The following is an 11167-nucleotide window of genomic DNA, read 5'->3' as shown; positions in this document are numbered from 1 at the left end:
CATACATCCTTCATATACAGAAACATGCAGAGCTTTATCAAAACCATTTATTTACCCATTTTCACAAATGTAGGTGTGACATTGAACCTTTTGAGAAAATAAATAATACCACTGAAAAGTTCACACATTGAATGTAGCTAGTAGACTGTACTGCCATGGGGGTAATAAGATGAACACTTAATTACATGGGATTGAACAAACTCGTTGAATGTTTCAAATGATTTATACACTGATTTAGAAATACTTCTTTAATTCTGGAAGGTTTAAAAATTGCCATGGAGAATATGAAGAACAGTCAATTTGAGGTAATGATAAGCTGTATTTACATTATGTACTAATGTATGAATGTACATTTTGCTTCTTTAAATGTGACCATACATAAAGGTTTCGTACATTTTCACAATTCATTCGGTTGATCCTTAAAGACTAAAAGAGTGCACTGGTGTACTTCAGTTGGGAAAACAACCGCCCTGGATGTATTAGGTACGTTTTTCTGTTTCTGACCATTTTAAAAAAGAAAATTAATTCATGTCTTTTACAGGAAGTCCATTTCCGCATGCTGGAATACGTATAGCCTTTTCAAAAAAGCTGTCTCTTAAACATCTCAAGGCTTAAAATCTTTAAGGAAAATGGACATGGCAATCTCACTGTGCTTGCAGGAATAGTACTACACTGGACACCCCTCAAAATAAAAGACTCCGTTTGGTGAAGGGTTTCTTTCCTGTTAGTCTCTGAGCATCATTTCTGCAGACATTTTAAAGTCCATCTGGTCCCTTCATGCTGGACTCTTTGAGAGATACTGGTACTTCTCTGAGGACACACTGCGATGACTCACAGTAGCCGTTCAGACCTGGAGTCCCGGGAGGTCCGGGAATGCCGGGAATTCCGGGCACACCAGGAGGCCCTTTCATACCATCACGCCCATCGTTGCCATATGCAGGCTGCCCGGGCTCACCTGAGAAATTACAGGCACATACAGGTGTGTGTGTGTGATACAAAATAGTGTGGTTCCTGGACAGCCTGCTTAATTCCTAAAAGTTAATTCACAGCAATGGACTCTGTATTCACTTCTCACAATACACCTCCAAACAATTTACACTCCAAAAAATGATTAGCAATATAAGGGAAATAAATACAAAATTCTTTTATTCTGAATTTTTCAGCGTGTGTGTTTAGGTTAGTGTATCATGCGGCTCATGTGAGTAAAATCACTTCGTTTTATGTTCACATTTCAGCTCTGAAGGTAATGCTGGCCAGAATCCAATCGCAGGTTTATTTATATATTAACGTGTTTGTTCTGGTGTCACTGTTTCCCATGGACTCTGTGTAACCGAAGGCTAATTCTCACTAGGTAAAGTATTTATGGAACTAGCCTTAATCATCTGCACTTTGTAAGAGCCTGTAAACTTCCAGCTACAGGAAAGTCACAGCAGCCTTCAGCACAGAAGACTTTTATCGAGGTGGAGAGACGGAGATGGGAGTGAAATTATGTGATGTTTATAGCTGCTATAATATAATAGCAATTAACTTCCTTCACAGAAGTTCCATATCATGAAATGTAACTCTCAATGTTTTATATATATGTAAAAAAACTGTCACTGAATTAATAAAATAAAAATTGCACTTGAGGGTGTGCTGTTATACCAAATAAATCCATTTTGGATTATTTCCATCTAACAGCATGCTTCTGTAGTTTTTCATTCCTTGCTTATGTCACAGTCTAGCTATATTACCTGTGTAGGATATTTAGACCCAAGCAGAACTCACCTGGAAGACCTGGTGGCCCAGGAATGCCTTTAGGACCTTGTACTGTAGGCCCTCTGTCTCCTCTGTCTCCTGTGTCACCTTTATTACACAGTCATACAGGAATCATAAGGTATCCGCAATTCTTCTATTATAAGTACTTGTTAGTGTTAATTTATCTTATGACAACCACCTCATCTCCTCGACTCATAGCCAAAGCAATGACATCCTATACCTTTAGGTCCTTTTATTCCAATAAGCCCAGGAGGTCCTTTAAGACCTGGCAACCCTCTTGCTCCTGTGTGTCCTGGGAAGCCGTTCTCTCCAGGCGATCCAGGTGGTCCGGGGAGTCCGGGAGGACCTGGCAACCCGGCAGAGCCAGACTCTGGCCTTGTCAGGCTTGCTGCAAGCTGAGCAAGCTGCTCTGTGATAGAACAGGTTTGAGGCTTTAGTCAAACTCGAGCTGGGAATAGCTGACTTGTATCATGTACCATATGTTACTCGGTTACTACGGTTCTATAGATTAAACACGGACCTTGCATAACCCTCATGCAGACCTGCTTGATGCGTTGATCTGTTGGTCCTTGACCCTGTAAGACAGTGAGCCCAGAATAGTCATTTCATTACAGGGACAAATATCAGCCTGTTATGTAACTGCACAACCACATGATCCACAAAATGTCGATGGTTAAGAGGATTAGCATCAAAAGGGCCTCAGAAAAATGCCAGCTCTCATACTTCACATCAAATCGGGATCCAGTTAGCTTTCATGGGTCAGCTGTATGTTAATTAAGCTGCCTGGATATGTTAAGAATAAAGAGCGTACTGGTCGTCCTTGTGTGCCAGGTAAGCCACGTTCTCCTCGTTCTCCCTGCATGCCTCTGGGTCCTTGTTGACCTGGTTCACCTTCAAGCCCCTGCTGTCCACGCATTCCCTCTGGACCTTTGTTTCCAGCATCACCTGGTTTTCCCCGCTGAACAATAACAAGTCCATGTATAAGGAAGTGACATGTCGTGTACTGCTCTAACAACTGATTTTAATCCTAAAGGAATTCAGAGATTCTGAGATTGAATGCCAACGCTAATGAGGTTGCACTCACCGAACCTTTCTCTCCTGGTTCCCCTTGATCACCCTGCAGGAAAGAGGAAGTTCAGAAGTTACTGTCTTGACTCACTCACAGATTAATTATGAGATTCAGCCTGTGAACAGAAACACAAGTCCACGGGCAAAAGTAGAAAAAAATAATTGTATTGACTCATTCTAATTTACGTACTACGTCCCCTTTTTCTCCCGGTGTTCCCTCCTCACCAGGTGCTCCCTAAACACAAACACACACAGCTTTCAAATTAAGATACTGCACATAAACACAGAAATGATGGGTTTTGAAGCTACATACTAAACAGACGGATAATTCAGGCCTACCTGCTCGCCTTTTGGACCAGTGAGACCAACTGCACCCTGATGATGATCAGAAAAAGCAGTTAATCTGTCACGTCATATGATTTTATTTCCCTGAAGACACAAATACTTTGTTTCCTTGAACCTGAGTCCAGACTGTTTTAATATTCAAGAGAAATATCGCAGTAGCTTGCTAGTTTATTAGCGTATATCATAATCTACAGAAATGTGATTGGACCAGGAACTTGTTTTAAAAAAATGTGTCGTTTATGAATAAATAAAAAATTGTAATGTTTGGCAGAAACCACACTTAAGCCCTGCTGCTATGGGAAAATTCTCCACTTTTAGGTGGCAAAGACCCCTTGCAAATCACCACCTCAACACAGACCAGTTTCCTAAAGCAACCTCTCCTTATTTTGGTTAGTTTTTCACGATAAATGTAAACATTGTTAAGGTGTTGAGTAAAAAATTGAACAAAAATAATAAAACTGACATGAACTTTTTTTATACTGTTACTTTATTTTCGGAGCCTTTCCTTACCTTGTCGCCTTTCTGACCACGGAAACCAGGTGCACCTGGAAGGCCAGGTAGACCAAGATTCCCTTTAGGACCCTGCATACACACACAGTTTTTACACTGAATCATTTATACATAGTAACTTGCAAACCACAAAATATGAAAAAAAAGACGAGTTTGTAAGCAGTGCTGTGGGTGTCGTTAGCTGTGAGTGGATGTGGGTCCTGATCGCCTGATGCCCTTAGCCTGGCTCCTTTGAGGAATTCCTGCTAAACAGAGGGTTCTTTCAGAGCCCCGTTCTACCCCGAATATCCTCTTACCAAAGAAAATAACCCTGAGTGCAGCAGCTTCAATAACAACACTCTATTCATGGCTCTTTTGCAGCACTGATCATGCTCACTGATCACAGCAAGACTGCTCTTTTTATTAAATAATCACGTTTGAATTGCAAACTGGTCATGACATCTGAAATCTAAAATTATGATTATTAAACGCTTCATCCGTGTGATAAGACAATGCGATGGACTAAAAGTTTTCTCCTGTGTCCTAGATGCCGCTCACATGTGCCGTCTCACATTTTGTATACATCAGTTACAGCTACATTTGGACGTATATAAAATATGTTTAAATAATTATTGGGGGTTTTTTTGTATATGATTCTTTCAAGGATTCTTTCCAGTCCAATCCTTTCCATCTGTATCTTCCACTTTGTCTTTCACTCTTATTCTTGTCTTTGTTGCTATTCTGACCTTTTCGTCTTTCAGTCCATTCATTCTTTATTCCTGTTGGTGCTCCGCATTATTTTCTCACTCTTTATTGTTCGTTTAGACTATCAGTTGTTATGACTATTACTAAATATATCCGTTGTATTGTGTTGTGATATTGTTTATTATATCCTTGCCTACAGGTGCTAGATACATACCCTTGAACCTGGCTGCCCCTGAGGCCCATCTGGACCCCTCACCCCTCTTTCACCCTACAGAATGAGAGAGAGAGAAAGAGAGAGAGAGAGGAAGAAGAAGAAGAAGACAGGAGCATAGACATTACATTATTCATTATTCATTAATATTTCTGTGTCTGTTGTTTGCAGTGATATAAAAATGGAAGCATACTCACTGGCCCACCTCTTGGTCCTACAGGTCCCACTTCTCCTTGTTCTCCACGTTCTCCCTGAAATCAATCGATCAAGCATCAGAAGCATCCACTAGATCAGTACATCACCAGTGTTCACTTCATGAGACACTTACTTGCTGTCCATTGTTCCCAATTGGACCTGCCATGCCCGGATCACCAGAGTTTCCCTACAGTACCCCAGAGATCATAATGCTGTTATTGTGTCACATACTGTACACTCTAACTTGTGGTACAGCTTAGTACTCAGATTTACGATGAGCTCGTCCACGTTGTGTTATTACAGTAAGCCTTCTACCTGTATAGTACATTATTTATTGTGTCTAATGATTCAGCCATGGTGTTATGGAACATTGTGAATGCCTACCTTCTGCCCAGTCTCACCCGTCGCACCAAAGATGCCTGGCAAACCCTAAAGGAAATACAGACATCAGTCCCTGTTATTGCATTCAAATACACGCTTGTTACCTTATCATTCTAGAAACTGATGTCAGGGTTGGTGAGGATCCAGAGCTTATCGCTGAACATTGAGCGTGAGATGTTGAATACACCCAGTCTTGAGGTATGAGGAGAACCTAGAGGAAACCCTGCAGCAGCACCACCACCCCACTGTACCACCATGCACCACGTCTGTTCAAATTGATCACAGGTTCAAAAGGTTATACTTACAGGCAGACCTTGAAGGCCAGCATCACCAGGAGCTCCTACTTTGCCAGGGATACCCTGAAAACAGCAACAGACTTTAGGAAGTAACATACAATCCCACTTACCAGCATAGCAAAGCAAATGAAGTTAATTTAGCGTGTCTATTTATGATCATGTTTTAAATTTGAAGTTAGAATTTATTTTACCTTAACCCCTGGCAATCCAGGGATACCGTCACGCCCATCAATTCCTGGCAAACCCTTAGGGAAAGAAACCAGATACGTTCAGTATTCTTCTTACTACATTTCTACTGAGATTTATTTATTCTATAGTTAATAAATATGGACTTACAGCTTCTCCTTTAGGTCCAGGTAATCCTAAAATGCCTTGAGGTCCCAGAGATCCCTGAGACGATACAAATCACATTGTTTATAATAAACCACAGTAACAATTTAAGCAAAGTACTATTTTTAACCACCGTCTAGTGCTGTCTTACTGGATTATGCTATTTAAAAAGGTAATGTTTTGTACCAAATCCTATATAGATCTTGTCTTTGTCCTATGATGCTGCCTTTACAAGACAATATACTGAATTCTTTTTTGAAGTTGTTAAGCTTATACTCACTGGAGCTCCTCCTGGTCCGGTCTCACCCACTTTTCCTCTTTGCCCTCGATCACCCTAAAGAAATGTTTATTATTCTGTGAGTTATTCTAAATAATCTCTTTAAACAGCACAAGCCCTAAATTAATATCGGAATCAGATTATGTTCAATTTAAATAAATTATTATTATATTGTAGTATGACTGCTAGGGTTTTCTGGAACCCTTCACATTACATTTCCTACTTCTGCATCGTTTAATATTTCATTGTCAATTCCTATAGAGACTCAGAAAATTCAGGGGATTTACAGTATCAGGTTTGGAAAAGTGGTTCTCGTGATATCATCACAAACACAGGCAGATTCGTTAGGACAGAAAAAAGACTTGATATGGATTCGGACACTTACAGGAGCTCCTTGAATGCCCTGAGGACCCACGCCACCATCTATCCCACGATAGCCCTGTTTGAGAAAGTTTTGCGGATGTTTTATTGTAACGCAGCCACCTATTAAAGCATTTCATTATGAAGCTGTGAATAGTCGTCTTTACCCTGTCACCTTTAAGACCCATCAAACCAGTGATCCCTCTTAGTCCCTGTGGACCCTAAATTCGCAACACACATGACACATTCGAAGTTGTTAAACAAACATAGATGGTAAATGATGATAGTAAATTTAACAAGGGCTAAAATCATAACTAATAACTTCTTGTTAAACTAATGGTTTCTTAAAAATATGTCCATGGGAAGCACATTACAGTTTTTCCTTGTGTTCCAGTCTCTCCAGAGGAGCCTTGTTCTCCTTCTTCACCCTAAGAAAATATGAGAAATGGTACTTTAAAATTTGGAAACAGTTTCTACACTTAATCTACAAAAGTTCTACATTTTTATTAAACTCTTTATCTTTTATAAAACTTTTATCTTACAACTGATCAGCGAATACATAACATCAAACCCAGAATCTGTACAAATCTTAATCACTGAAATCCTGTTAAAAATAAAGGAACCCATTTTATAGTTTTATAAGGTAATAAATATTACCTTATGTCCTTGTCTTCCTGGTTCTCCAGATTCACCTTTGACACCTTTGTGGCCCTGTGTGACCAAAGGACAACAGAATCAAGTTCCACTATTTAGTAAACAAAAAGAATGAGCCTATTTTTAGAAGTTCAACTCACCTTCATTCCTGGTAGACCACTATAGCCGTTCAGTCCATGTGTGCAGGAATTTGGACACTAAAAAACATGTCATTACCACATGAAAACACGTTGAACACTTTTCCATAATCAAGTCAAATCAATCCGTAATTCTATATATAACCCTCCCGCATGTTACGTACATGAAACTACTCACATGTACATTATCAAAATAGACAAACACAATGATCTGTAATTTTATGACATCAGTAAACCCCTGGTTTCAGCTGAAACTTTGTAATATAACAATTTCTTACCAATTCTTCACCACTCCAAACACCAGGGGGCCCCTAGGAAGTGTCCAACACACAAAAAAAAAACATTCTCATCCATGGATTACAGAGCAGTATGTAAAATGTATACACACAAAAACACATTTAGCAAGACTTACTCTTTGTCCCACAGGTCCTGGAAGTCCAACAGTGCCTCTAATGCCACGGCTTCCCTGTGATGCATCACGCAAGGCATTAAAATATCATTCTTTAGAAGGCTTTGTGGCAACATGAGAAATGATTAATAGTCTACATACTGGAGGTCCAGCTTTGCCCAGTTCTCCTGGCAACCCATCCTCTCCATCTGCACCCTTCCATGGAAACATGCAAATCATGGAAAAGATGGACATTTAGAAAAAAAACAGAAGACTACAAGAGATAAATAATGAAATTCATGAGAAATGAACTTACAGCTTCTCCATCCTCCCCAATTCCCTAGAGAATGAAGAGAAACCACAATGCGGAATCAGTACAGAGACAGGACTAAATAAATACAGTAAAATCATTATCAAAATAAAATCAGTGAAAAATATTTCCAGAAAATCTGCATTGTGTTGAATTTTATTTACTTACAGCTTTTCCTCTAGGTCCAGGATCACCAGGTTCACCCTAACAACATCCAATAAAGATAACTATAAGATAACTCGGAATGGGTCCATATTTTCCATAATTTAAATACATTCCTTAAGACTGATTTTTTTGTTTTCATAACACGCAACTTACTTTTGGTCCGATGGGCCCAACTGGGCCGGGATCTCCAACGGGGCCAGTCAAACCCTGAAGAAATAAACAAAGGTTAGTACTTTTTAAATGCAGAATATATATACAAATAGTCTGTTATTTGACAAGTTACGCTACTCAGCCTAGACAAGTCGTTATATACTGCTATTATATTTCCATGCTTAGAACTAAACTACTTTACTATAGTAAGGATGTATGCGGACAAGATAGCTGTATAAACCCTTCAGAGAGTTTAATAGAAAATAAAGGAGGAATAGATGTCTGGACTGATCCTGGGAGTTTAACATAATAAGGCCATGTTTAGAGTGGAGCTTAATGCAGGAACTCAGGAGCCGATATTGCATTCAGACTTCATCTGATACCCTAGACGCTGCTTGACAGATGTGTAAACGGGGTGGAGTTTGACAAAAAGGGCAGTGTATCTCAGTATCTCAGTTACTTGCAATTCTGTGCTTTTTGTGCTTGTTTTAATGCATGATCTCTACTTCAGCAAGGAACTATATTATATCTAAGGCCAGTGTGTGACAATCTGTATAACAGCTGGTTTATCTAACATCAAGATTATTATTATTGTTGTTATTATTATTAGCTGTTGATTACTGAGGTAACTAAAGTTATTTTATAGGTTGGTACACAATGCACGTGAGTGGACTTCACACTGCTAAAGTATGACAAGTTTGCAAAGGCTGCAAATATTTTCATTATCATGACTGTTCTTTAAAGCTCATATGATTGAAGCTAATTGAAGCTATCCTGCCTCTACAAAAAAACAACAACAAACAAACATAAAAACAACTAAATAACTTTAGATCAAAAACTCCAATTTAGGTCGTCAATATCTGCAAGCTACGAGCGAAATACTGAAATCAAAGTAAATATTTGATATCGAGATGTCAGACGTCTGTGAGTGACGACAAAAAAAATTTCCCCGATTCAGAAATGGGTTTTGCAGCTGCTGTATATTTGACTCCGCCCCCCTGCCACTACAGTATATAAGATGCAAAGCAGATTTCAGCACTATAGCAACTGAGCTAAGATACTAAAATGGCTAAGATACACCAGTCTGAAATGTGTTTGTTTGGCCACAGCACAATTAATATAGTGGTAGGAATAATCTAGTTTGCTGCTATTGTGACACATTAGTATGAAAACGCCGCAAAAACCGAACGCAATGTTATTTTTTACATTCATACTCTCAATTTCCTATTTAATACTAAGCATCATGTGCAGTGTGGACAGCATAGAGGAGCCATTTTGTCTCGTCTCCTTTAGCATAAGGCACCAGTCCAGCCTCAGCCTTCCTCCTTGCACACAAAAAGGCTTCTGTCTGCATGAAGCCCATATGGGGTTCACTCTCCCCCCCTCCCCCTCCTCGCTCTTTCCTCTCTCTCTCTTCATTTCATCTAAATGGGCAAATTGATGTCCACCATGTTTTTTTCAACTTTCATGCATTTTCCCCCCTTTTTCCCCCTTGGAGCCAAGATAAATTATAGACATTCTCTGTGCTCTATAGAGCATCTGTGTCCTGCCACTACAAATATCACTCAGACATGAAGAACTTTCATCACCATTATCAACCAGTGTTAAAAGACATGCAGAAAAGAATGCGAATAATAAGACCTACGTCTGAGCCTGGATTTCCTGGTTTTCCATTAGAACCATTTTTTCCATCATCTCCATCTTGGCCCTATATAAAATAAAAATATAATATAAATATAAAATGTGAAATGTTATGATGTAAACATGGCAGCATGGCAGGCATTTGTCTTCAACTACAACTCAGCTACTTACTGGAGGACCATTGGGACCAGGGCCTGGGCCCCTATCTCCCTAATAACAAACAAACAAACAAACAAACAAACAAACAAACAAATGGGATCATATCAATGGCACGTCACAAACAAATCGGTCTCACTTGTGATCTGTTTGTTCTGATCATTTCTGATAATGAACAACTACATAAATAGTGGTTTAAATAGAAGGGAAGATGTTAAATAAAATATCCAGAGGACTTACATCGATGCCATCGATACCAGGAAAACCTGGAGGGCCGGGTGGCCCCCTGGGACCAACTGGGCCCCTCTATAACACAAACACACACACACACACACACACTCATATTATTGATTCATCATTTAGTAAAGGTAACCTAAAAATATAAACAGTTTATTCTCATGAGTGTCTTCAAGAAATATTTGAGCCATAAACATCATATTTTACAGAAATTCACTTTGAAGATAAGATTATCATTTTCACTGCTTCACTAAAGCTCTGGTGATGTTCCATATTCAACCAGACACTGATAGAAAAAGTAAAGAGATATCAAGAAGATAAATTCCCTTGCAATTATAATTAGATCATAATTAATTGCCTATGAAAAACTATGTTTAGGTCAATATGGTCCAAATTAAGTCACAGAAAAGAAAAACAGCATTCAGTTACAATGAATTAATTTCCATCACTTTAGAGACAATAGAGTCCCCCACAACCTCTTCACTCCATCTGAACAATAGTTTGCAGAATGATGAACTTGGGTTTAACTTACCTGAGCTGAACAGATGAGGAATATTTGCAGTAAAATCACCAGTAAGGATGCCCGGAGAGTCCTGGAGTACGCCATGGTCTCCTTGATGACTCGGAGAATGCAAAAAGTCCTTTTTTGGGGTTCACGCTTTTTCTGTCAATATTCCTCAACTGAATCACCCCACCGTGCGCCGAGATGCTGGAGCTACTATTAAAAATTCATGTTTATTCATGAGGACGTACTCGGCGGAGAAAGGTGATTGGTGGACGCAGGAACAGTCTGTGGGAAAGAGGGCGGAGTCAGCTAATACCTGTAGGCAAAGACAGCAATATGATCATCATGATGGACTTTAACATGTTGTGTTTACTCTATTAAATTGTGTTTAATTAAAACAATAAAAAAA

General features: G+C 39.2%; 1 protein-coding gene across 1 annotated transcript; it reads right to left on the bottom strand.

The window, feature by feature from the left end:
- Positions 1-114: 114 nt before the first annotated feature.
- On the bottom strand, positions 115-11003 carry col9a1a (collagen, type IX, alpha 1a). Its single transcript, XM_058401237.1, has 32 exons — positions 10786-11003; positions 10257-10322; positions 10032-10070; positions 9865-9927; positions 8223-8276; positions 8073-8108; positions 7911-7934; positions 7757-7810; positions 7619-7672; positions 7485-7517; positions 7210-7266; positions 7073-7126; positions 6790-6843; positions 6583-6636; positions 6441-6494; positions 6059-6112; positions 5785-5838; positions 5640-5693; positions 5458-5511; positions 5156-5200; positions 4905-4958; positions 4774-4827; positions 4580-4633; positions 3682-3753; positions 3166-3201; positions 3017-3061; positions 2843-2875; positions 2570-2716; positions 2279-2333; positions 1979-2167; positions 1768-1845; positions 115-955 (listed from the first exon to the last, which is right to left on the bottom strand). Exons 1-32 carry the CDS (start codon positions 10858-10860, stop codon positions 756-758), a joined length of 2049 nt encoding a protein of 682 aa, XP_058257220.1. The 5' UTR covers positions 10861-11003; the 3' UTR covers positions 115-755.
- Between the last annotated feature and the right edge of the window lie 164 nt (positions 11004-11167).

Source organism: Hemibagrus wyckioides, linkage group LG10, assembly GCF_019097595.1.
Source record: "Hemibagrus wyckioides isolate EC202008001 linkage group LG10, SWU_Hwy_1.0, whole genome shotgun sequence".
Classification (NCBI taxonomy): Eukaryota; Metazoa; Chordata; class Actinopteri; order Siluriformes; family Bagridae; genus Hemibagrus; species Hemibagrus wyckioides.
This window is presented reverse-complemented; position numbering and strand designations above follow the sequence as displayed.